The following is a 23,706-nucleotide window of genomic DNA, read 5'->3' on the forward strand; positions in this document are numbered from 1 at the left end:
GTAGATTCACAGGTACAAGAGTCAAAAGGATGGCCTAGAAGCTTATAGGTCGTGGAGACTGCATGCAATGTGGGGTCTGGGACAAAAAGAGATCCTCAAAAGAAGTAGTAGGGCGGTCATTTATTCAGTGACGAGATAGGGTATAAGAAAATGGACAAGCTGCAGTAGCTGCCAATCATCTACAGGCGGTGAAAACATATCCCAAATAGCTGACAGAGCCTTTATTCCCCCATCAGACATGAAATCGCAGAGTCAATAAGTGCCACGGAGTAAAATGTTTGCATCTGTTAACCCTGGAAGAAAATTAGGGTTCCCAAACACTGGATATAAACAAGAGGGGGTGGGGACTAGGGTGACAGCAATCTTAAACTGTTTTAGAACCCCAGAGTAGCTCCTATAAGAGGATGACTATTGATGGCACACAAGTTGGAGAGTCCAAGCCACGGTAGGAACATCTGTGGAAGATTGTTCAAGATCTAGCCATTGTTTGAGATCTTTATCTCTACACCTAAAGTGTGCTCTAGCCAATTGTACAGCATAGAAATAGCGGAGAGGATCTAAAAAGGCCATTCCTCCATAAAACTTGGGCAAGGATAGGTAAGAATGTGGGAGACGAGGGTGGGATTTTGTCCACACAAAGCGGATAAAGGTACTCTGAACATTTTTAAGGAAAGACATGTTTGTTGCTACCTTGTTAAAGGAAGTAGAAACATATCAAGATCTACTGGTAGTATCAACAGGTAATAAAACTGTATGTAAATGTAATGGGGGGAATCAGAAAATTATACACTGCTGTGTTAATGCAGAAGGCAGACCACAGCACATTTGTTACATTTTTGTTTTTCTCATAGTTCAATTTAAATTATAAATGATGCCTAAATCAGAAGACATGATCTCTCTGAGGTGAGGAAGGCAAAAAAGTAAATCCAGGCATGGAATCCCTTTCCTGCAGTTACAGTACTGATGATCAGTGATGCCAAGCCAAATATATCATCCAGTATACATATAGGAGAAGGAGAAGAATGGCAATTTAATGCAAACAGCTAAACTGTCAACAAAGCCTTGTAAAATTATTCATGCTCTTAAATTAATTATATTGGATAAAGAATAATAACCATATAGGTTTCCTATCCTATTAAAACAGCACATTTAATCCCCTTCTCTGTCCCTGAACATCCAATGTACATTAATCCCAAGTGAAATTCTATGTATTTATTCAGAGTGTAAAGGATAGAGATCTGTTGAAGAACTGCTCATCTGCAGTATTGCTTATAAAATGCCCTGGCTAAATCCTCACTAAAGCAGGGTATAAGTGACAGAAATCCTTCTTAAAGATTATATGCATTAAAGCAACAGTGTCACCTAGTGCTAACAAGTGTGCAATTCTGTTTCCCTATAAGATGGATTTTTGCCCTTATCAGTCTTAAGTATAACAAGCATGTAGGAACAATGGACAGGCTAAACCAAACAGGCTAAAGATTTCAAAAGCAAAATTTATCAATTGAAATGAAATGCCTCCCCCAATATGCCCAACTCCAGCTCACCTAGTCTTATTATAATTACATTTTCAGAAATTCTAAATGGAGGGGCACTTTTCAAGGGAAATCTCCTCTCCCCCAGACATAAGACATTCATATCAACCATTCCACCATTGTTTGCTCTGCTGTAACTATTCTGTGCCCTGAGCTATTATGCACATGCTGAAACTGTTACATGGATGTTGTGCCTTGCAAGTTACCTCTACTTGCAATGCCCAGTTGGGTACCCCCTATATTAGAAAAATTAAACAAAAATATATACACTAAATTAACATTGTGCTGCAGGAAACTGAAACAAAAAATTAATTGTAGATAATTCATTTATTATCAGTTTTTTTCTTGCACAACATGTTACTTGCAGAATGGTGTATCTGTTATAACTGGATATTTGTAAGAACTTACCGTAAAATCCTTTTCTCTGAAGTTCATCAACAGACGCAGCTCTGCTTAATCATAGACTATAGGGATGTCCCAAAGCAGTAAAAACATGAGGGGTGAGAACAAGACAGGAACAAAAAACCTGAATGCCCCAATGGCCAAACGTAGCCAATCAGGTAAAACAGAGCTCAACCAGAAACAACAGGAGCTCACCCGAAACAACAAACCCTCAAAGATAAACCAAAAAAGGGGGTTCTTTCTTAAACTGCAGCCTGCAAAACCTTGCAGGCCAAAAGAAGCACCCGCTGATGCCAGCACATCTACCTTGTAGAATTTTGTAAAGGTATGCACAGACGACCAAGTTGCCGCCTTGCAAACTTGAATCACCGATGCCTGATGGCGAAAAGCCCAGAAGGCGCTCAGCGCTCTAGTTACTCCTTAGGATGCTGAGGTTTAGGGCAAAGGGAAGGCAGTACAATGTCTTCATTTAAATGAAAATCAGAAAAAAACCTTAGGATGGAACAACTGATTAGGTCAAAGTACCACTTTATCTCCATGAACCACCAGATAAGGTGAGCGGCAAGACATTGCCGCCAATTCAGATACTCTGTGGACAGAAGTGATCGCCACCAAGAAGGCAACCTTCTGAGACAAAGCAAGCAGCAAAATCTCCCGAATTTTCTCAAAAGGAGGCTTTTGAACAACAGACAGCACCAAATTGAGATCCCATGGCTGTAACGGGGATCGCAGCGGAGGCGCCAAATGGCGCACACCTTGAATAAGGGCGTGCATGGCTAATGGCCGTTGAAAATAGATAGCCAAAGCCAAAACTTGGCCTTTGATAGTACCCAAGGCCAACCACTGTTCAACCCCTTTCTGTAGAAAAGCCAAAACCCTGTAGATAGAAAACAAGCGAGGGTACACTTTCAGCGATTCGCACCATGAAATGTACGATTTCCACGAGCGTTGATAGATCTTTTGAGAAGTCTACTTCCTAGCCCTCAAGAGAGTGGGAATTACAAACTCAGAGAGACCCCCATCTCTCAACACCTAAATTTCAACGGCCATGCCGTTAAACCCAGTGACTGTAAAGCAGGATGGAAAATCGGACCTTGAAACAATAGATCTTCCCTGAGAGGAAGCCTCCAAGGGGTAGCGGTGGCCAATCTTATGAGGTCTGTGTACCAAGAGCGACGAGGCCATTCTGGAGCCACGAGAATGACCAGAATGTTTTCCACCTCTATCCTGCACAGAAGATGCGGCGGAAGTTTTAATGGGGGAAATGCATAAATCAGCCGATACTGACCCCAAGGAGTCACCAGGGCGCCTGTGGTGTCAGCCAGAGGATCTCGAGACTTCCCAAGTCAGAATCTCGGCCACCACCTTGGCTGCCAGGACACTATCGGTGCCCCCCTGGTGACTGATGTAAGCCACAGCCGTGGCGTTGTATGATTGAACCCCAACTGGACAATGGAAAACCCTCGCCAAGGCTGAATCCAGAGTCAGGCTTAGGTACTCCAGTCTCAAGACTGCAGTCAATGCAGATTTTTTGAAATTGATGTTCCATCTGAACTCTTGTTCAGACAGTGACCTCCATATTTTCCAACAGAACCGAATGAGAGACCGCTCTCAACAGGAGATCTTCCAGGTATCCCAGTACTGCAATCCCCCTCCGATGCAGCAATGCTAACACTGGAGTCAGAACCTTGGTAAACACCCTGGGAGCGGAGGGGAGACCAAAGGGTAACGCCACAAATTGATAATGCTGCTCCGCTGCCGCAAAGCGAAGAAACTGCTGGTGTTCAGCGTAGATAGGGATCTCCACTACCGTTCAGATGGTCTCCATCCGAAACCTCTGTACCCGCACAAAGCAAGTCAGGGCTTTGAGATCTAGGATGGGGCGCACCTTGCCTTCTTTTCTGGGCATGGTGAACAGGTTTGAATAAAACCCCTGAAAGTGTACCGAATCTGGAACTGGCACAATCACCCCTTGCGACAGCAAGTCGTATAACGCCCCTTTCAAGTCCCTTAACCTGGCTGGGAATAATAGAAGATTGGACGGGAAGAACCTGTCTCGTGGACACGACTGGAATTCGATTTTGTATCCGAAATGGATTAATTTGTGAACCATTTGTCCTGAATCAAGGAAGTCCAGGGTTCCCGGAAGAATCGAAGACGTCCCCATACCCAGACTCAGGTGAGGGCGCCCCTTCATGCAGATGAGGGCTTATCTGGGGGTCCTTATTTGCCACCCTTGGACTTACCGAGCCATGGCTTCTTGGACCCCCCGAAGATCCCCGCTTTGTGGTCATTGGTGAGCTGCTATACTGGGTTACCGAGGTTAGGGGAGAAGTGGTGGACCAGTTACTGGTTCCCCAGCCTTTCAGACGCACGGTGCTTGACCTAGCACACAATGAAGCGTTGGGGGGTCGCCTGGGGGCTGACAAGACCGAGACACAAATAACGGACCTGTTCTACCGGCCAGGAGTGACAGCAGAGGCGAGATGCTATTGCAGTTCATGTCCAACCTACCAGCTGACTGCGCCAATGCCCCACTTGAGGAACCCGTTGGTGCTGTTGCCCATTATCGAAGTACCATTTGAGCGCATTGCGATGGACTTGGTGGGCCCTTTGGTGAATTTGGCTCGGGGCCACCAATACATCCTTGTGGTACTCGATTATGCCACCAGGTATCCAGAGGCAGTTCCCCTAAGGCAGACTACTTCAAAAGCAATTGCCAGGAAATTGTTTAATATGTTCTCTGGACAGGATTCCCAAAGGAAATCTTGACAGACCAGGGCACCCCATTCATGTCTTGGGTGATGGCAGATCTGTGCAAGTTGTTCCAAATGAAAGAGCTGCGCAAATCTGTCTATCATCCACAGACAAATGGACTGGTAGAGCGGTTCAATAAAACTCTCAAGTCAATGCTTAAAAGGGTTGTGCAACAAGATGGTAAAGATTGGGACTGTCTACTCCCAGCATTGATGGATGTTTGCTATTAGAAAAGTGCCTCAAGCGTCCACAGGTTTTTCCCCATTTGAATTGGTGTACGGGCGAAGGCCAAGGGGACCGCTTGACTTAGTGAAGGAAACGTGGAAAAGTGAGTCCTCTACTCATAAGACAGTTGTAGAACATATAACTCAGATGAGAGAGAGGATTGCTAAGGTGATGCCTCTGGTCAAGGAGCACATGCAAAAGGAGGCACAAAGAAGGGTGTACAACCGGTCTGCCAAACTTAGACAGTCCCAGTTTGGGGATCGGGGGTCTGTGCTTATACCTATGGTGGAAAGTAAGTTCCTGGCCAGGTGGCAGGGGCCCTTTGAGGTGGTAGAAAAGGTTGGGGAGGTTAAATATAAGATAAACCAACCTGGGAAGAGGAAGCCCTATAAGATATACCATGTAAATCTCCTAAAGCCTTGGAAGGACCGTGACCAGGAAGTTGCCCTGGCTGAGGTTAGTCCTATGCCCCTGGTAGGGGAGAACTCGGTTTCCACCTCCCTAACCAAGTCGCAAACGCAGCAGATGAAGGAGTTTTTACAGAGGAATAGGGAGAAGTTCTCAGGACTGCCAGGTCTTACCACGGTTATTAAACAAGATATTGTAACGGAACCTAATGTGAAGGCTCGAGTGAAACCCTATCGCATCCCCGAGGCAATAGGAAAGCAGTGTCAGAGGAAGTCTGGAAAATGCCCGAACATGATATCATTGAGGAATCGCAGAGCGAGTGGTCGAGCCCAATTGCATTGGTACCGAACCCAACGGGACTCTGTGTTTTTGTATTGATTTCAGGAAACTCAATGAGGTATCAAAGTTTGACGCATATCCGATGCCCCGAGAGGATGAACTGATAGAAAGGTTGGGACCAGCCCGCTACATTACTACCTTAGACCTCACCAAAGGCTACTGGCAAATACCTTTAACTAAGGAAGCCAGAGAAAAGACTGCCTTTACTACCCCAGATGGGCATTTCCAGTATAAAAGAATGGCATTCAGCTTTCATTCTGCTCCAGCTACCTTCCAGAGAGCTATGGATAGAACCTTACGCCCACATCAGAAATACACTTCAGTGTATTTAGATGACATTGTCCTCTTTTCTACTGACTGGGAATCCCATCTTCCGCGAGTGCAGGCAGTCTTAGACTCTCTAAAGAAAGAAGGATTTACTGTGAAATCGGAAAATTGTGCCATTGCTATGGAGGAAACCAAGTACTTGGGGTAAATTGTAGGTAGAGGGCTGGTGAAGTCACAGATGAACAAAGTAGAGGCTATCCAGGCCTGGCCCCGCCCAGTCATGAAGAAACAGGTGCAAGCCTTTTTGGGTATCATGGGGTACTACCGCAGGTTTGTCCCCAACTTTGCCACTATGGCTGTACCTCTCACAGACCTGACAAAGGGTAAAAAGTCAGTAATGGTGAAAAGGAATGACAAGGCTGAAAAGGCTTTCCAGGAGCCTAAAACAGCCTTGTGTCAGTATCCAGTGCTGGTCGCTGCGGACTTCTCAAGAGAATTTGTTGTTCAAACAGATGCCTCCAGTGAAGGCTTTGGAGCTGTTCTGTCCCAAGAGGTCAATGGGGAGGAACACCCCATAGTTTTTCTGAGTAGAAAATTGACAGCCACCGAGAGAAATTACACTGTAGTGGAGCGGGAGTGCCTGGCCATTAAGTGGGCTCTGGACTCCCTACGTTATTTTCTCTTCGGTAGGAAGTTTCGCTTGGTGTCAGACCATGCCGCATTGACCTTGATGAGACAGAATAAACACACGAACGCTAGAGTTACCAGGTGGTTTTTGGCATTGCAAGAGTTCAAATTTGCAGTTGAACACAGGCCAGGAAAGCAACACCAGAACGCAGATGCTCTCTCTAGGGTACACTGTAGGGTGTCCCACGTTGCCTCTGACACCTCCGCGTCGAGGCAGGGGGGGGGGGGTAGATTTGTACATGACACCGGGAATGTGTCCTAGATGGCAGGTACATTTCCCCGAATTTGAGTTGTGGTCCCTTTAATTGGGTCAGTTGCAGAGCTTTTGTGGTACTCAGGGGTTAAGTCCCAGGTGAGGGAGGCTTGAAAGGCAGCAGAGGGAAATCAGCACCTGTGTCAAGGAAGTGAATGGCAGTACTCACAAGCTGTGTAGTGAGTGGAAGCTCTCAGACAAGCGGAGACATGGGCTGCTAACTTTCCCCCTGTGTGGCCTGCCTGGCACCCTGACTTTGGAGGAGCCTGACCCCGTTATGGGACCAAAGACTAGCGCTGAACCTGCTGCTTTATTACCAATACCAGGATTTGGACTGTTTATTTACTTTGGCTGAAGTAAGTTGCCCTTTGCTTTGCTGGGATTCAAATAAATGAACTGTTTTGCTTTCACCAAACTGGCTGGCGGTCATTCCAGATCTACCCCAGGTTACTATATATATATATATATATATTCCACTTCAATCTGGAACTGCTTTAAGTTTCTAAATCTGTTTAAAAATTGAAATGAAAACAAGTTTATAAAATATAAATGAAAATTGCAACTGTGGTATTCTGGCAGCATTTTGTTAATTCGAAGATCAACCTCAGAACCCTAACTTCACTGCTGTCTCACTGCTTTTCTCAGAGGTCTGTACAGGGCTTAAGGCCAAATTCAAGGGCATCACCTGCAACAGAATTTACCCTTCTCTAAATACTTTCTAAGCTTTGTGTACAGCTAACCTTCATGTAAATTATACTGTTTCACTAGAGGGTTTTTTTTCCAAAAAAGTTAACTTTTATGTCATTTTAAAAATGAAAGCAAACATCTGACTGTCAGATGGACACCACCAATGCTATTTACCAGCTCTAAATAAGCTCCTTATCCTGATTATAGTTCAGTGCAATGAAGCAATGCAATACCTTATCTGTGATGCTCGTTTGTAGCTAGGATGAGCTTGGCAGTATCTAAATGTTATCAGAGCCAAAGTCTGCTCCAGGACCTCAGAAAGGATCTTCTGGGCACTAACTGGTGAAACAACAGTCCATAAATCATGGCGAAGTCCACAGCAGAAATAATACCACATCTGAATGGAAAATGAGCATCGCTCCCCCTAAAAACAAAAACAAAGAAAAAAAATAAGACATGTTAGAACTGCGGTGCATTTTGTCTTTTATCCAATCTAGTTACAGTGCCTTGAAAAAGTATTCATACCCCTTGAAATTTTCCACATTTTGTCATGTTACAACCAAAATGTATTTCATTGGGATTTTTTTGTGATAGACCAACACAAAGTGGCACATAGTTGTGAAGCCGAAGGTAAATGATAAATGGGTTTTCAACATTTTTTTACCAATAAATATCTAAAAAAAATGTTGGCGTGCATTTGTATTCAGTCCCCTTTACTGTGATACTCCTAACTAAAATCCAGTGTAACCAATTGCCTCCAGAAGTCACCTAATTGGTAAATCGAGTCCACCTGTGTGTAATTTAGTCTCAGTATAAATACAGCTGTTCTGTGAAGCCCTCAAAGGTCTGGTTAGAGAACATCAGTGAACAAGCACCATCATGAGGACCAAAAACACACCAGATAGGTCAGGGATAAGGTTGTGGAGTAGTTTAAAGCAGGGTTAGGTTTAAAAAAAATATCCCAAGCTTTGAACATCTCACAGAGCACTGTTCCATCATCTGAAAATGGAAAGAGTATGGCACAACTGCAAACCTACCAAGACATGGCCATCCACCTAAACTGACAAGCCGGGCAAGGAGAGCATTATTTAGAGAAGCAGCTAAGAGGCCCATGGTAACTCTGGAGGAGCTGAAGAGATCCACAGCTCAGGTGGGAAAATCTGTCCACAGGACAATAATTAGTTGTGCAGTCAACAAATCTGGCCTTTATGGAAGAGTGGCAAGAAGATAGCCATTGTTGAAAGAACGTTATAGGAAGTCCAGTTTGCGAGAAGCCATGTGGGGAACACTGCAAACATGTGGAAGAAGGTGCTCTGGTCAGATGAGACTAAAATTGAACTTTTTGGCCTAAAAGCAAAACTCTGCATGTGGCAGGAAACGAACAATGCACATCACCCTGAACACACCACCTCCAGCTCCACCATGAAACATTGGTGGCAGCATCATGTTGTGGGGATGCCTTTCTTCAGGAGGAACAGGGAAGCTGGTTTAAGTTGATGGGAAGATGGATGGAGCCAAATACAGGGCAATCTTAGTAGAAAACCTGTTAGAGTCTGCAAAAGATTTGAGACTGGGGTGGAGGTTCACCTTCTAGCAGGACAACGACCCTAAACATACAGCCAGAGCTACAATGGAATGGTTTATATCAAAGCATATTCATGTATTAGAATGGTCCAAAGTCTAGACCTAAATCCCATTGAGAATCTGTAGCAAAACTTGAAAATTGCTGTTCACAGACACTCTTCATCCAATCTGACAGAGCGTGAGCTATTTTGCAGAAGAATGGGCAAAAATGTCACTCTCTGGATTTGTAAAGCTGGTAGAGACGTACCCAAAAAGACTCATAGCTGTAATTGCAGGGAAAGGTGGTTCTACAAAGTATTGACTCAGGGGGGCTGAATACAAATGCACACCACACTTTTCATGTATATATATATATATATATATATATATATATATATATATATATATATATATATATATATTTATAAAAAAAAGCTTGAAAACCATTTATTATCTTCCTTCCACTTAACAATTATGCGCCACTTTGTGTTGGTCTATCACATAAAATCCCAACATTTATTACAAAATGTGGAAAATTGGGGTATAAATACTTTTTCAAGGCATTGTATCTTTTAAGCGCTTTCATTTTTTTGCAAAAGTAAAGAAAAAAAAGCAATGGTAATCACATTAATGTCATATTGTAGCGAAACTAGAAACACCATGTTCAATGCAACCTATCAACCAAAATCAATAATAAAGCAAACTAACACTAAGGGGTCTATTTGTAAATGGTTTCACACAAAATTCACATAATTTTAACCTCAGAGTCACACATTTTTTTCAATCGAATCAGCTTAGAAAAATGTGTAAATCTTGGGTGAAAACTGTGTGAGATTTGTGTGAAAAACATTTAATATACCTTTTAGTGTACATAGCAAACCTGGAGTCTGATTACCAAAATCCTCTACACAGTGACCATCTTGGTTTTAAGGCCTTCCATCACAGTGTGAGGGGTCTTTATTGACCTGCAGATGCCTAAGGTGTACAGTAGCTGTAGGTTTTATGTATTTTCTAGTGAGAAGGACACTTTAAAGAAGACTTTAAAAAAAATTGAAATATTTATTTTATTTAGTAATCTAGTGTATGCATTTCAAAATATCTATGTTGAATATTAGAGTGATATCATATTGTATTGTTCTTTGAAATGACTTCACTGACTGACTTCATACCAGTGAAATGACAGAAATTGTTCTATAACCATAGAGAACTACTATATTTGATTAGTTGACGATTGTCAGTTTGATCGACACGGTTAAAAAGTAAGTAAGGAAAAATGTCCCTGAACCCCCAGCACACTGTACCAAGAAATCACCATGTAGCTCATACTTTACTCAGCAATGTACCTGCATATACCATTTACCACAGTTCCAACATGTTCATTTTATACAACCCATGGCTCAGCTACATATTTTTTTTGCTTGTTTGTTTATTGCTTAACAAAGACATTTTATAATACATTTATATTTGCTAGATATTCTACACAAGCTTGTTCTCTACATATGCATTCCAAAGGCCAATGGCTGCGGGTCTGACTAGGGATTCTGTGCAGATTGCTGCTACTGAGACACTAAGCTGAACGTGGGGCTAAGTCCAGATGGCTTCTCTCTGAAGCTGAATGGGAGAGAACCATCAGCTCTGTTAGTTGCCTTCAACGTTTTACTGGTTGCAGAAACTGTTTTCAATCGTTTGATATAAAGCAGTGGTGGTGTAGATAGTTCCCCCTACATTAAATGTTTATACATCATCATATATTAATCTTTATGGACAGCTGTTCCATCTATGGTGGAGCAATATTTACATACAATATATTCTTCTTTTTTTTTTTTCTTTTTTTTGTATTTCTGTAAACTTGTTTAGTAGTTTGAATCCATTTAAAAAGCACACAGGAGGGAACATACTATTATGAGTGATTATGAGTATATTTTATTCTTTGCTTGTTTTTTTCCTTTCCCTTTCTGTCAATGGTTTTTGATTATATGCGCTCAACAGCATTTCCGCTTGCGTTCCAAAACCAGGAAGTGACGTAATTCTGAAAAGGCTGGGATCCACGTCAATGCATTTTGCCCCTCCCAGTGGGCGTTCTCACAGACTGTCACCTGCAAATTTTGAATTAAGGAGCACCTTCCACAAATTGTCACTGGACACTTGCTTATCTTCTATACATTTTTTGTGATTATTTTTTTACAAATTGTCACTGGACACTTGCTTATATAAGGATTCTTATTATCATCACTTGTTTGAACTTTTGGATATTACGGATTTATTTATTTTATATGGTCACATGGTCCAATTTCTATTTATTATTTTTTTTTTTTTGTGGTAACATTTGTCATTTCAAAGATTTTGAAGTATTTCCATGCACTGTGGTGTGGTTTTGCATATATGCAAGTACCGTTTGCTATGTACAGTGGGGATCGAAAGTTTGGGCACCCCAGGTAAAAATTTGTATTAATGTGCATAAAGAAGCCAAGGAAAGATGGAAAAATCTCCAAAAGGCATCAAATTACAGATTAGACATTCTTATAATATGTCAACAAAAGTTTGATTTTATTTCCATCATTGGCACTTTCAAAATTACAGAAAACAAAAAAATGGTGTCTGCAAAAGTATGGGCACCCTGCAGAATTTATAGCATGCACTGCCCCCTTTGCAAGGCTGAGACCTGCCAGTGTGATGGATTGTTCTCAATCATCGTCTGGGAAGACCAGGTGATGTCAATCTCAAAGGTTTTAAATGCCCAGACTCATCTGACCTTGCCCCAATAATCAGCACCATGGGATCTTCTAAGCAGTTGTCTAGAAAACTGAAACTGAAAATAGTTGACGCTCACAAAGCTGGAGAAGGCTATAAGAAGATAGCAAAGCGTTTTCAGATGTCAATATCCTCTGTTCGGAATGTAATTAAGAAATGGCAGTCATCAGGAACAGTGTAAGTTAAAGCAAGATCTGGAAGACCAAGAAAAATATCAGACAGAACAGCTCGCAGGATTGTGAGAAAAACAATTCAAAACCCACGTTTGACTGCACGATCCCTCCAGAAAGATCTGGCAGACATTGGAGTTGTGGTACATTATTTCACTATAAAGAGATACTTGTACAAATATGGTCTTCATGGAAGAGTCATCAGAAGAAAACCTCTATGTCCTAGCCACAAAAATCAGCGTTTGAACTTTGCAAATGAACATATAGACAAGCCTCATTTTGGAAACAAGTTCTGTGGACCGATGAGGTTAAAATTGAACTTTTTGGCCGGAATGAGCAAAGGTACGTTTGGAGAAGAAGGGGCACAGAATTTAATGAAAAGAACCTCTGTCCAACTGTTAAGCATGGGGATGGATTAATCATGCTTTGGGGTTGTATTGCAGCCAGTGGCACAGAGAACATCTCACAAGTAGAAGGAAAAATGGATTCAATAAAATTTCGGCAAATTTTGGATGGTAACTTGATGCCATCTGTGAAAAAGTTGAAGTTAAAGAGAGGATGGCTTCTACAAATTGATAATGATCCTAAACACACCTCGAAATCCACGGGGGATTACATCAAGAGGCATAAACTGAAGGTTTTGCCATGGCCTTCACAATCTCCTGACCTCAACATAATTGAAAATCTATGGATAGACCTTAAAAGAGCAGTGCGTGACAGACAGCCCAGAAATCTCAAAGAACTGGAAGACTTTTGTAAGGAAGAATGGGCAAAGATACCTCAAACAAGAATTTTAAAGACTCTTGGCTGGCTACAAAAAGTGTTTACAAGCTGTGATACTTGCCAAATGGGGCAGTACAAGATATTAACTCTGCAGAATGCCCAAACTTTTGCAGACGCCATTTTTTGGTTTTCTGTTATTTTGAAAGTGTAAATGATAGAAATAAAATCTAATTTTTGTTGACATATTATAAGAATGTCTAATCTGTAATTTGATGCCTTTTGGAGATTTTTCCATCTTTCCTTGGCTTCTTTATGCACATTAATACAAATTTTTACCTGGGGTGCCCAAACTTTCGATCCCCACTGTATATAGTTCCCTGTTTATTATATATATATATATATATATGTATTATGCTTTTTAAATCACTACGTTTTTTCATACACATACCTATGATGTTTTGAACATTTAGTTAATGTATTTGTATAGAGAGTGTTCCTCTAGCACCTAGTTTTGTACAGCTGATTCTGGGCTATTTAAGGGGCAACATCATTAGTGGTAGCAGGTTATGATTAAGCGATTAATTTTGCGAGACATGTTAACCATGCTCTTCCTATGTGTGTCATGAAGTCTCTTTAAATTTCTCTGTTGGATGGTTTTACAATATTAAAGATCTCCTAGCATTTGGAAGTGCGGTCATTTGTTTTTTCTTTGGATGCATACACCGGACCTGCACACCATTTCCTGGGAGCTTTCAACCTCACCTGGAACAGCGTCACTCTTTGCTTCTGTAACCTTTGGTAATGCACTAGGCATTTGAGCCCTCTTGTGTGCTTTTTTAGTTATCTGTCAGAGTCCCAGATCTAAGAAGCACCAGCGAAGCATACCAGAAGGCGTTCACCGTTTATGGTCTGCATAGCATTGGGACTTTATGGTATTAAAGTAAACTATATTTTCTGCCCCACGTGCTGGAAATATATAGTATATTTCTGTGCTTCTCTATAAAAAATCTTCTGTGCTTGTGTATATCATACACCACAAAAGTGCTCCACTGCAGGTATGCCATCACCTACAGTATTAATATGACTGGCACAATAAAGAGGTCAAATCAAGCCTTTTTCCCTTAAGGGATCCAAAAAGTATCAACCACTGCTCACAACTTCTCTCCAGTCCAAGTGTAACTCAGGGCAAAGCATGATGCTTAACACATAAAGCAAAACTTTTTTTTAAAATGTAAAATTTGCACTCACATAGTCTTGTGCACCAATCCTTAGAGCACCTAGGTAAATTGCTGCATTGAAAATCTCCTCAGTGGTATTATTGCAATCCTGGTCTGTGCACAATGAAATAACCTGGCTCCACTGTATGCATTATGTTTCTATGAGACGAAGGAGAGTGAGATTGCACAATGTCAAGGCTTTTGAGGACAGAAGCAAAGAGCTTTGCAATGTTACCAAACATGCTGCATAAGCCTCCTTCCTCAACAAAACGGCAGTCTGGGAAAGAATAATCTTTTGCAGCTTCCTTCAAAACTACCTCAACAGCCTCTTCAATATCTTCTGTATCTGAGCCCTCTAGGAATTGCATATTGGGATCTGTCTCAGGTTGAGAAATTAGAGTAGAAGAGGCAAGACATTTCTGAGCCTTTTACAAATATAGCTGTATTAAGGCCAATATCTGCCACAAGCAGACTTGTATAAAGTACTCAAAATTTCTACTTGAGTAAAAGTACAAGTGCTCGATCAAAAAGTGACTTGAGTAGAAGTGGAAGTGCTCGCAGAAAAAGTTACTTAAGTAGAAGTACTAAAGTATTCAACATTTTTTTTACTTAAGTATTGCAAGTAGTTTTTTCAAAAAATTTGCTACTTAAGTACTAAAAGTAAAAAGTACCAGTAGTTTTGAAAAAAAATTGCTACTCAAGTACTAAAAGTAGAAGTACAAGTACTGTGTTATGTAGTTATTAAAGAAAGAAGTCAAAAGTTTGAACATCATATTGTTTTTTATTATTTCAAATGAATTATTCAAATGATTAACTTAAAGGACAATCACAATTCCTTAGGCTGTAACTTTTTGTAAACAAAAAACAGATAAAGTATGTCCCTCCTTTCCCCTTTTAAAGCATCCACCTTTTAAAGCCAGGGGTGGTCTCCTTCCTGAGCTTCCTCACTCCCACAGCCAGGCAGATCACTTGAAGTTGAAGGGCCAGGGGTGGAAGGTGGTGTTTTTGGTTCATCCATCTTTTCAGCTGATCAAAAGGCAGAACAGGAGCATGCGCAGTCTTCTTAATCGCGGTTTGATTTGATTTGCTCAATTGATGATGATGTGCCAGGCCAGCTTCATCAAACCTACAACGCTTAAAGTGAAAAATGCATCAAAAACTACTAACAAAGTGGCTGTGCTAAAAATGCTAATAAAGTGCCTGCAATTATATATATTCTTCTTGTATTCAAAATCATCGCCCACAGTATCAAAAATAAAGTGACATGTCTGTGCTAAATGCAGTGCAAATTATTCCCACAATGTAAATTTAATTCATATAAAATATATATGACAATACCACAATAAAATAAGTTGTGATTGTGAATAATTTAGGTGCAAGTTTAAGTGTGTAAACTAAACTTTATAACGAAAAGTCCATAACTGAATTCCAGTGTGCAATCTAAGAAGTGCTTGTCACTTGCTGTCAGATGCTTCCACCTTTCTTCTGTGATCTGCTCAAGTAAAGTGGTGGACTGGATAGCCTCTCTCTCTGCCTCTCACCTTAGTAGCACTGGCACTGCACTGGTTCAAAAAGCTGTCTATATTATTTTCATTATAAGAACTTGTCAGAACATGCTTCCACCATCTGTCCTTCACACTAGTAGTGCTCATTTGCTTTGCTCAAGTCAAGTGCCACTGCCAGTGGCCACTGCAGTGCAGGCACAGCCGCACAGGCAGAGGCAGGCCGCAGGAAGCGCAGGCACCACCCCAACACAACACTTATGGTCCATGGACCATGGATGGTCGGATAATCATCATAGCCGTCAGTCTCACTCTTCTTGGTTCAAAAAAGCCACCCATGACCCGTGTGTATATAATATATTAATATTTTATATTGATTATTTGATTCTCAAATGGCACATTTGCCATGGAAAGGATTAGGCCCTCTCTCCACGGTACACCTCACTTACCTCATAGAGAAGAAGATGAGACAACGAAGAAAATGCTCCGAGTCCTGCTCCCACGTCCCGCCGCCCGTGTCACAACTCCTCTCAGTAAGGGCCCTAAGGGGTGGAGTCTGAGTGACACACAACACGTCTAGAGGCAGAGACCTCGAGCGGGAAGACGGCAGCATGGCTCCTCCTGTGCGATCTTAACTTGATGATCATGACAGTGATTCCGCGGGCCGCGGCGCGAGTGAGGCTGTGGGATTGATTGAATTGAGTTGTGCTGCCTACTGCTACACGCTACCTACTACTAAATTGTGAGTCAGTATATTTTATTTCATTTTTATATATAAAAGCGGTATTGTTGAGCACTACTAGCCGCTAGATCTCCTGGCTGTCACTTTGTCACATGTTGGGGAATCACAGCGGCTCGGCTCCAGAAGTGGCGTGTGTCCCCGTCATCCTGCCAGGGCCGCCAAGAAGTTCATCAACTAATCTTAAGTTATTAATATCTTATGAGGAGAGGACCTATGAGATTGAGAATTGAAATAATTAAATATATATGGCTTTTTGAACCAGTGCAGTCAGTGCCACAGTGCCACCCAGACGCTATCCACAGTGCCACCACCATTAAGTGTGTTGGTCGGTCACTTGAGCACTGAAGGAGGTGGAAGCATCTGACAAGGGAAGTGACACTTTAGATTTGCACACTGGAATTCATTTATGGACTTTTCGTTATAGATAGGTTTACACACTTCAACTTGTTGCACGCACCTGACCTAACTTATTTCATAACTTATTTTATTGTGCTTTATTGTCATATTTTATATGAATTGAATTTACTGTTACATTGTGGGAATAATTATTTTCACTGCATTTAGGCTTTAGCACATTCATGTCACTTTATTTTTGATACTGTGTGGAGTGTGGGCAGGGCACTGGAGGCAACGATGATATTATATAGATTGCACAGGCACTTTATTCGCACAGCCAAGTTGTGTTTGTTAGTAGTTTCTTGATGCACTTTAAGCGCTGTAGCACAATTTATTTGTTTGTTTCATATTTTCTTTTTATTGGAAAGATTTGGTATAGCAGCTTTTATTATACACAGCCTTTATTTTCGTATGCGCTGATTTACAAATGACATTATACACATTTTTTTGAGCTTTATGCAACCTGCCATCTACTGTTCTGGCAGTGGTAATTTTTTTAAAAGTAACGAGTAACTATGCAGCACAAAAAAAAAAATACTTGAGTAGAAGTATCGAAATCATCGAGAAAAAGTAGTGAAGTAAAAGTAGAAGTAGGAGAAAAAATTCTACTCTAGGAAAGTACAGATACCGCATTTCGGTACTTAAGTACAGTACTTAAGTAGTTCTACTTCGTTACTATACATCTCTGGCCACAAGCAATTGTGACATATATGTAAAAAAAAGCAGAAAATTGTCAGACATGCTGTGTGCCTGGTATAGAGCTATAATTGGATGCAAGTCCGGTCCTGCTCCACTTTTGGCAGAGTGAATATTCATCTGCAATTTTGAATTGATTCCTCTTTTCCTGGACTCCACCATAGTTACAAGTGAGGGTATTTATGGGGGGGGGGGGGGTACTCACGGAGTAGAGTACAGGAAAAAAGTATGTCTGTCCTGTAATGAAACCTTGGGACAAAAGGGTGGGAGTACCTTATAAGAGCTCTAGGCGGAAGTGGAGTTAAAGTGTGCACCCAGCAGTGTGTTGTAACACCTGGTCACCCACCTGATCCACCTGATGCTGGGCTCTGAGTGGTTTAAATTTCAGCTCCAAGTTAGTGAAATTAAAACCAAACATTGCCTGATTTACAGTAACGGTCGGAAATACAGGGTAACCCTGTTTTACTTGTCCACAACGTTGGATTGTATATAAAGTCAAGTCTGTGCCTGTCATGGGCATATCCCCGAAGGGGTCTTAAGGTATTGGGTTCGATACTGATGGACCACAACCCTGGATCTGTATAGCAACCTACGGCTGACTCAATGCATTGCACCAAGTGCCAATGTGAGTGCCGCAAGGAACGTTACAGGCCATACTCATAGCGTGGAATTTGCACTGATCCAGATATACTGTTTCTGTGTGGGCTTTAGAAGACAGTGAAGAATTGATTGACGAATTTGAAAAAAATTATAAACTAGTGAAGCTGATTTCTCTTTAAAGAAGAAGATCCATCACCTTCAGACACTAGTTAAAAAAACAAGGATTCATGGAGTGGGGTAGGGTTATAGGATAGGCACCCTGGGGGATGTGTCCTCAAAGGCTTGTCAGTGTAATTTCACCTGGAGTTGCGCAGCTATAACCCATGGTGTATGAATACGTGGCCTGTGTCCTGTACTGTATGATTAATATATAAAGTATATGAGTTTTAGACACTTCTTAAACAAAAAAGGGTTCAATGACAGTTGCATTTAACATGTAGTTGTTCTCCTTTTGACCTGCATTTGCTTTCTGTTAAGTTGCGGCAAACTGCTATTACATTGCTATTGACTTATATAGGTAGAGCAGAAAGTAAACAAAACCCTGCTGAGAAAGACAACAGAAATCACATTGATTTTAATAGTACCTGTTAAGATCAATGCAACACACCTACGATGCCGCTTTGGGGAAGGTACATGTGCTACTTTGGTGCGATGTAGCGCAATTCTGTGCCCCAATGACTTCAATGGAAATGCACCAAAACGCCATGTAAAATGCATGTACATGAAATTTTGGCAGAATTTTGTATAGCTTCCTTCTACAAAAAAAATGCATCTGCATGAAAAACATAAAAAACGCACTGAAAACCGAATCAAGTCACAGTTGCACTAGTGAGAACCTACCCTCAGTGGCAGCTAGATTTAAACACAAGGTAAGAATCTAAGGGAGAAGTCACTTTTTGAGAATATTCACATTATCTAGAGTTTCCAGATAGTAATATTATCTTGCTTAATTCTGCCTTCCCGTCTCAATTCTAATTTTATTGTTACTGATTTATTATACCCTAGGTTACGGAAGTTGTTTCATATCTTATCCGAGATCTTGGGCTTCATAAAATGAAAGAAGAAAAAGCTAACAAGATGTGGGTGCACAACTGTTAAACTTGACCCAATGATGCCTTTTTAACAGAAACATTATTTGAGTTGTTCAGGCAACCACATTTGTGTAGATTCATTAGCATTACTAATGGACTTTTATGAACTTCTTCCAGTGTATTATGAAAGGGCAGAGGAATAAAATTAAGCACACAACTTCACTCACATAAATATGTATTCATGTGGGAGCACAGGCCACAGAACATTTTTAAGATGTGTCAAGACGTTTCACCTATTACATACGCTAAAACTGATTTTTACGACTTTATGAGGAATTGGCAGATGTTCTAATAGATTAAGATGACCTCATTTCTTCCTGACCAGATCAGAAGATTAGTGTAATTTCCGGGACTTCTTAAATAAAATCAGCCCAAGCTATTATGCTGAGAATAATGCATTCTAATATGAACAGAGATTCATCAATAAAGATTTTAGATTTTATTCAGCTCTAGGTTTACTCAGCAGCTCATGATCAAACATGCAAACCCTATTACTCAGATAGTTATTTCCTTACCATTTATCCATCTCAGACTGCACTGCTCATGAAATTTGCTTGGATATATTATGACAGGTCACAGTGACCTGTATTTATTATAACACATGTGGACTCCAGGTTCTTTTAGTCTGCAAAAAGACAGCCTTGCATCTCATTAATTGTATAAGGCCATAGAGTTGTCATGATTTTTTATATATCCACATCATTAGTTACAAAGGCCTGTAACTCTAGACAAAATATTTTAATAATTATGTGTTCTTGGTAATGTTCAAAAAAGCAGTGAAGTTTGGAAGTGATCAATGATGTACTCTGCTGTGTCAGTTATTAAATTAGAAAAATAGCAGGCCTTATTTATCAAGGTATGAAGTGACTCAGACGCCTCACATTGCCTCATCAACAAATCAGTTTGAAATCTGCATTAGAAAATTACATCAGGAGAATGAAACTTTGAATTTGGCTGTTGTGGAACAATAGACTGTCTTACACAGTTCTCTCCTAGACATTTGGATGAAAGAGATCAATCCCCCTATATGCTAATACTGTATGTATATATTGTTTTTACTGCTTTTAGATTAAAACACAAAGGGGTATATTTACTAAAGGCAAATAAACTTTGCAAGAGTAGTTGCATTCTGCAGGTGCAGTTGCACTAATTTTCCCCAGAACTTAGTAAATGTGGTAAAGCTCTGCTAATTTTCATCATTCAAATATATGCAAGCAAAAATTCATTTTTTTCCCCATTTTCCTTTCACCTTATGGGTATTTTTTACAAAGTGAAGATGTACCAAATTTACCAAGATTTGAGGAAAATAAGTGCAACTGCACTTGCACAATCTATTTGCCTTTAGTAAATCCACCCAAAGATTACTTAAAACTAGCATACGGTTTCCCATGTTATAAACAAGCAACAACGTTAACACACCAGGATAAGGATACTTATTTTTGACGTAACAGCTATATTCAGTCGAGCCAAACTAGATTTGAAAAATGACAAGTCACATGGCTAAAAAAAAAAAAAAAAAAAAAAAAAAAAAAAAAGATATAAGATAGTGCTAAAAGAGAAGCATGGCCAGAGATTTTTTGGCCATACTTCTCTTCTGGGTTGAAGGAGTGCACTTACCTTTATTTTCCTGTGACCCAGAATCAGCCAACAGCAGGCTAAACCCACTGTCAGCTGATGTCACAGAGCCAGTCCAGACTCTTTAAGGATCCCAGCCATACTGTCAGGATACACTCAGCTGCCTGATTGACAGCTGGCTTCAGCTCTCAGCATGCCACTGAGAGCCAAAGCCAGCTGCGTCTGCCTCCTCCACAGCCCAGTGCTCCAGTAAACGCTGGAGGGGCAGATCATCATTGTCCTCCACTCTGAGAAAACCCAGAACTAAAAGATCAATGGTCATGTGAGTCAGCGTGGGACAGCTGCAACATCACAACGATGAGTACGTATGCTTGTTTTCTCTATACCCCAAACTTCTCCTTTAAAACCTTAAATTGCAAGGTATGTAAAGTTCTGTGTTCCTTCATACACAAAGTGAATAGCGATGGGAGGTCTATGCAATTTTACAAGACTAGTCTTTCCTCCCAGGTAAATAGTCTAAGGCAATGAATCAATTATTAATTAGGCCCCAGTCACACCAGAGCATAGTGGGAATGCACGTCCCCACTCATGTTTTTTTTGTGCGTTTTGCAAGTGGTAATGCCCGTTGCACTTAGGGCAGCCCATTCACTCAAATGGATACATGCCACAAACGCCCCAAAGTAGCTCCAGAACCTTTTTCTGGTCACAGAGCATTGGGCATTTTTTTTTTCAGTGCCGTTTTTTGTAGTGAGTTTTTGTCAGGTGACAAACATGCAGCATAACGCATATCTGCTGCCTGCACTTAGGGTGCCATCACCAATTAATGGCATGTGCATTGCCATTAATTGCATCACATTTCTGAAAACACACAGCAAAATGCACTTTTTTTTTGTTTTTTGACGGATCTTTAGGAAATGTGCAGGTGTGACAGCCGCAAGGAAGAAGGTGGGATGCATCTGTTATGAATCTAATGTGTGCAGGGTTCTCATAATGTTTGAGCGACAAAAATTTGATAGATTCCACATGCTGAGGAGATTGCAAAATGAAAGGGTGCCTTGCATTAGTCTAATGCTGTCCTTACTTTGAAAGAGATGTCACTGATTCAAACACTTTTCCTGATGATCAGGCTACATACTGTAGGTGGGGAATATTAAAGAAAACCTTTACCTAAAAATATGGAGTTGGCCTATGTGGACCACCTTCATAAATTGCTAGTTGCCAGACTGCTTTATTTGTAAAGCTAGCCATTCATTGGGCTGAAAAAAACAGCAGACCTTCAAACCATCGACTTGCCAACGGGGACAGCCACACACTGATTGAAATTTGTCTCTGCTTTCGATCAGTGTTTGACCAACTGAAGAAAGCAAGTCAAAAAGGAGTAAGAACTACTAATTTGCATACTTGTTCTAAATTAAGTGACTTAGAAGGTTCTGAAGCCACTGGATCTGAATGACAGACAGGAAAACAGTATTTTTTGAAGATATCAGCATTGACAGCCTTAATGCTTCCTCAGTGGATTTTTTCTTCAAATCTAAAGCAACCAAATATGTTGTTGATTCAAACCAGAAAACGTTCAGAATGAATAATTATTCTTTCTTCTTTTCTTTCATCACTGGTGGTCAGCATTCCACCTTGCTAGTAAAAAGAATTTTGACTTTTAGGTGACTGGAAACTTGCAAAGCTTTAGAGGACATGCCCCCTGGACACCTCCCCTATAACCATACCCCATCCTGTGAGTCCCCAGTTTTATATCAAGCAATGGAGAATAAAGCAAGAAATGGCAGGGTGGGTGGCCTGTGCCTTGTAAAGTACTCCAAGATATGAAATTTACCTGCAAGTCAAAATTCTTCTTATCTTAATCATACAGTACAGGACACAGGCAACATATTCATACACCATTAGATGTCCCCGAGGAATAAACAGGGTGGACAACAAATGAATGAAACGGGACTGTGCTAACAAGCCCAAATAAGGATCAGAAGACCTAACCTCAGAGACCAGGTGGCAGCCCTATATAACTGCCATAATGAGGCTTAGTGCAGAAATGCCCAAGAAACTCCCACCAATCTGGTGGAATGAGTGTGTAAAATTCCAGGAGATTAAACTTTAGAATGAAGCTCTTGCAATTAGATCATGGCAAATGTCCCTTGCCTGTCAATTGGAGCAGTAAACTTGAGGAATAATTTAATTTTTTTTTTTCTTTTTGTACAATTAAATTTTATTGAGGGTAAAAGGTGATTACAGAGTAACAAAAACATTAATATAGTATTGCATAATGTGGAGTATACATTACATTGTTTAACATGAATACAAACATAAAAAGGTTCATACCAAATTATAACACAGAATAGGGATAGTGGGGGAGTAGGTAAAGGATCATGGTGTATCGGAACTAGCGAACAATGAGGCCAACAATACTGTGAGGAAGTACAAGCAATAACAAACCCACTAAAATGGTAGCTTAGTGTTGACCATTGGGAAGTCAGTTTTTCAACCCAAGTCTATGTTTGTGTAATGCTTAGTGTTGCGGAAAGCCAGCCAGGGTAGCCATATTTTGTGGAATTTATCAGTGGAATCCCTAGCAATGGCTACCGTTTCTTCCATGTTGTATGTTTTGATCACGTGAAACCATTCCGTGATCGTGGGGGTATGTTTCGATTTCCAGTATCTAGGAACCAGAAGTTTTTCTGAATTTAAAAGCTGTTTGGTTAAGGATGTTTTGTAGTGTTTCATGGGGTACTCAGAAATGTGTAGGAGGCAGCAAGCGGGAGTAAGAGTTATTTTTGTATCAGTGATATGTGGAATTGTCTCCAGCACCTTACTCCAGAAAGGTACTAGTTGAGGGCAGTACCACCAAATGTGTAACATGTCTCCCTGAGGTTGACCACATCTCCAGCAGGCATCTGAGGACAGTGGGTACCATTTTTTTATTTTAACTGGGGTAGCATACCAAGAAGTTAGCAATTTACATGACATTTCTTAAAGTCCTGTGCTTATCGAGCATTTATGGGTCAGGACTGAAGCTTGTTTCCATTGCTCATCAGAGAATTTGACCTGAAATGCTTTTTCCCATTGTGCCCTGGCGTGGCAGGATATGTCCTTCTCTGCCTTCTGGAGCCAAGC

The 23,706-nt window shown here is 40.8% G+C and overlaps 1 protein-coding gene across 1 annotated transcript in view; it reads right to left on the reverse strand.

Moving 5' to 3' along the window:
• Positions 1–23,706, reverse strand: part of KIAA0825 — a 735,478-nt gene that overhangs the window by 508,382 nt on the left and 203,390 nt on the right. Inside the window, exon 10 of the mRNA XM_082247736.1 lies at positions 7,791–7,981. Within this exon, the coding sequence (XP_082103862.1) occupies positions 7,791–7,981 (191 nt within the window). The remainder of the gene's footprint in view (positions 1–7,790; positions 7,982–23,706) is intronic.

The sequence above is a fragment of the Pelophylax lessonae genome (genome assembly GCF_965119305.1).
Source record: "Pelophylax lessonae genome assembly, chromosome: 1".
NCBI classification, from domain to species: Eukaryota; Metazoa; Chordata; class Amphibia; order Anura; family Ranidae; genus Pelophylax; species Pelophylax lessonae.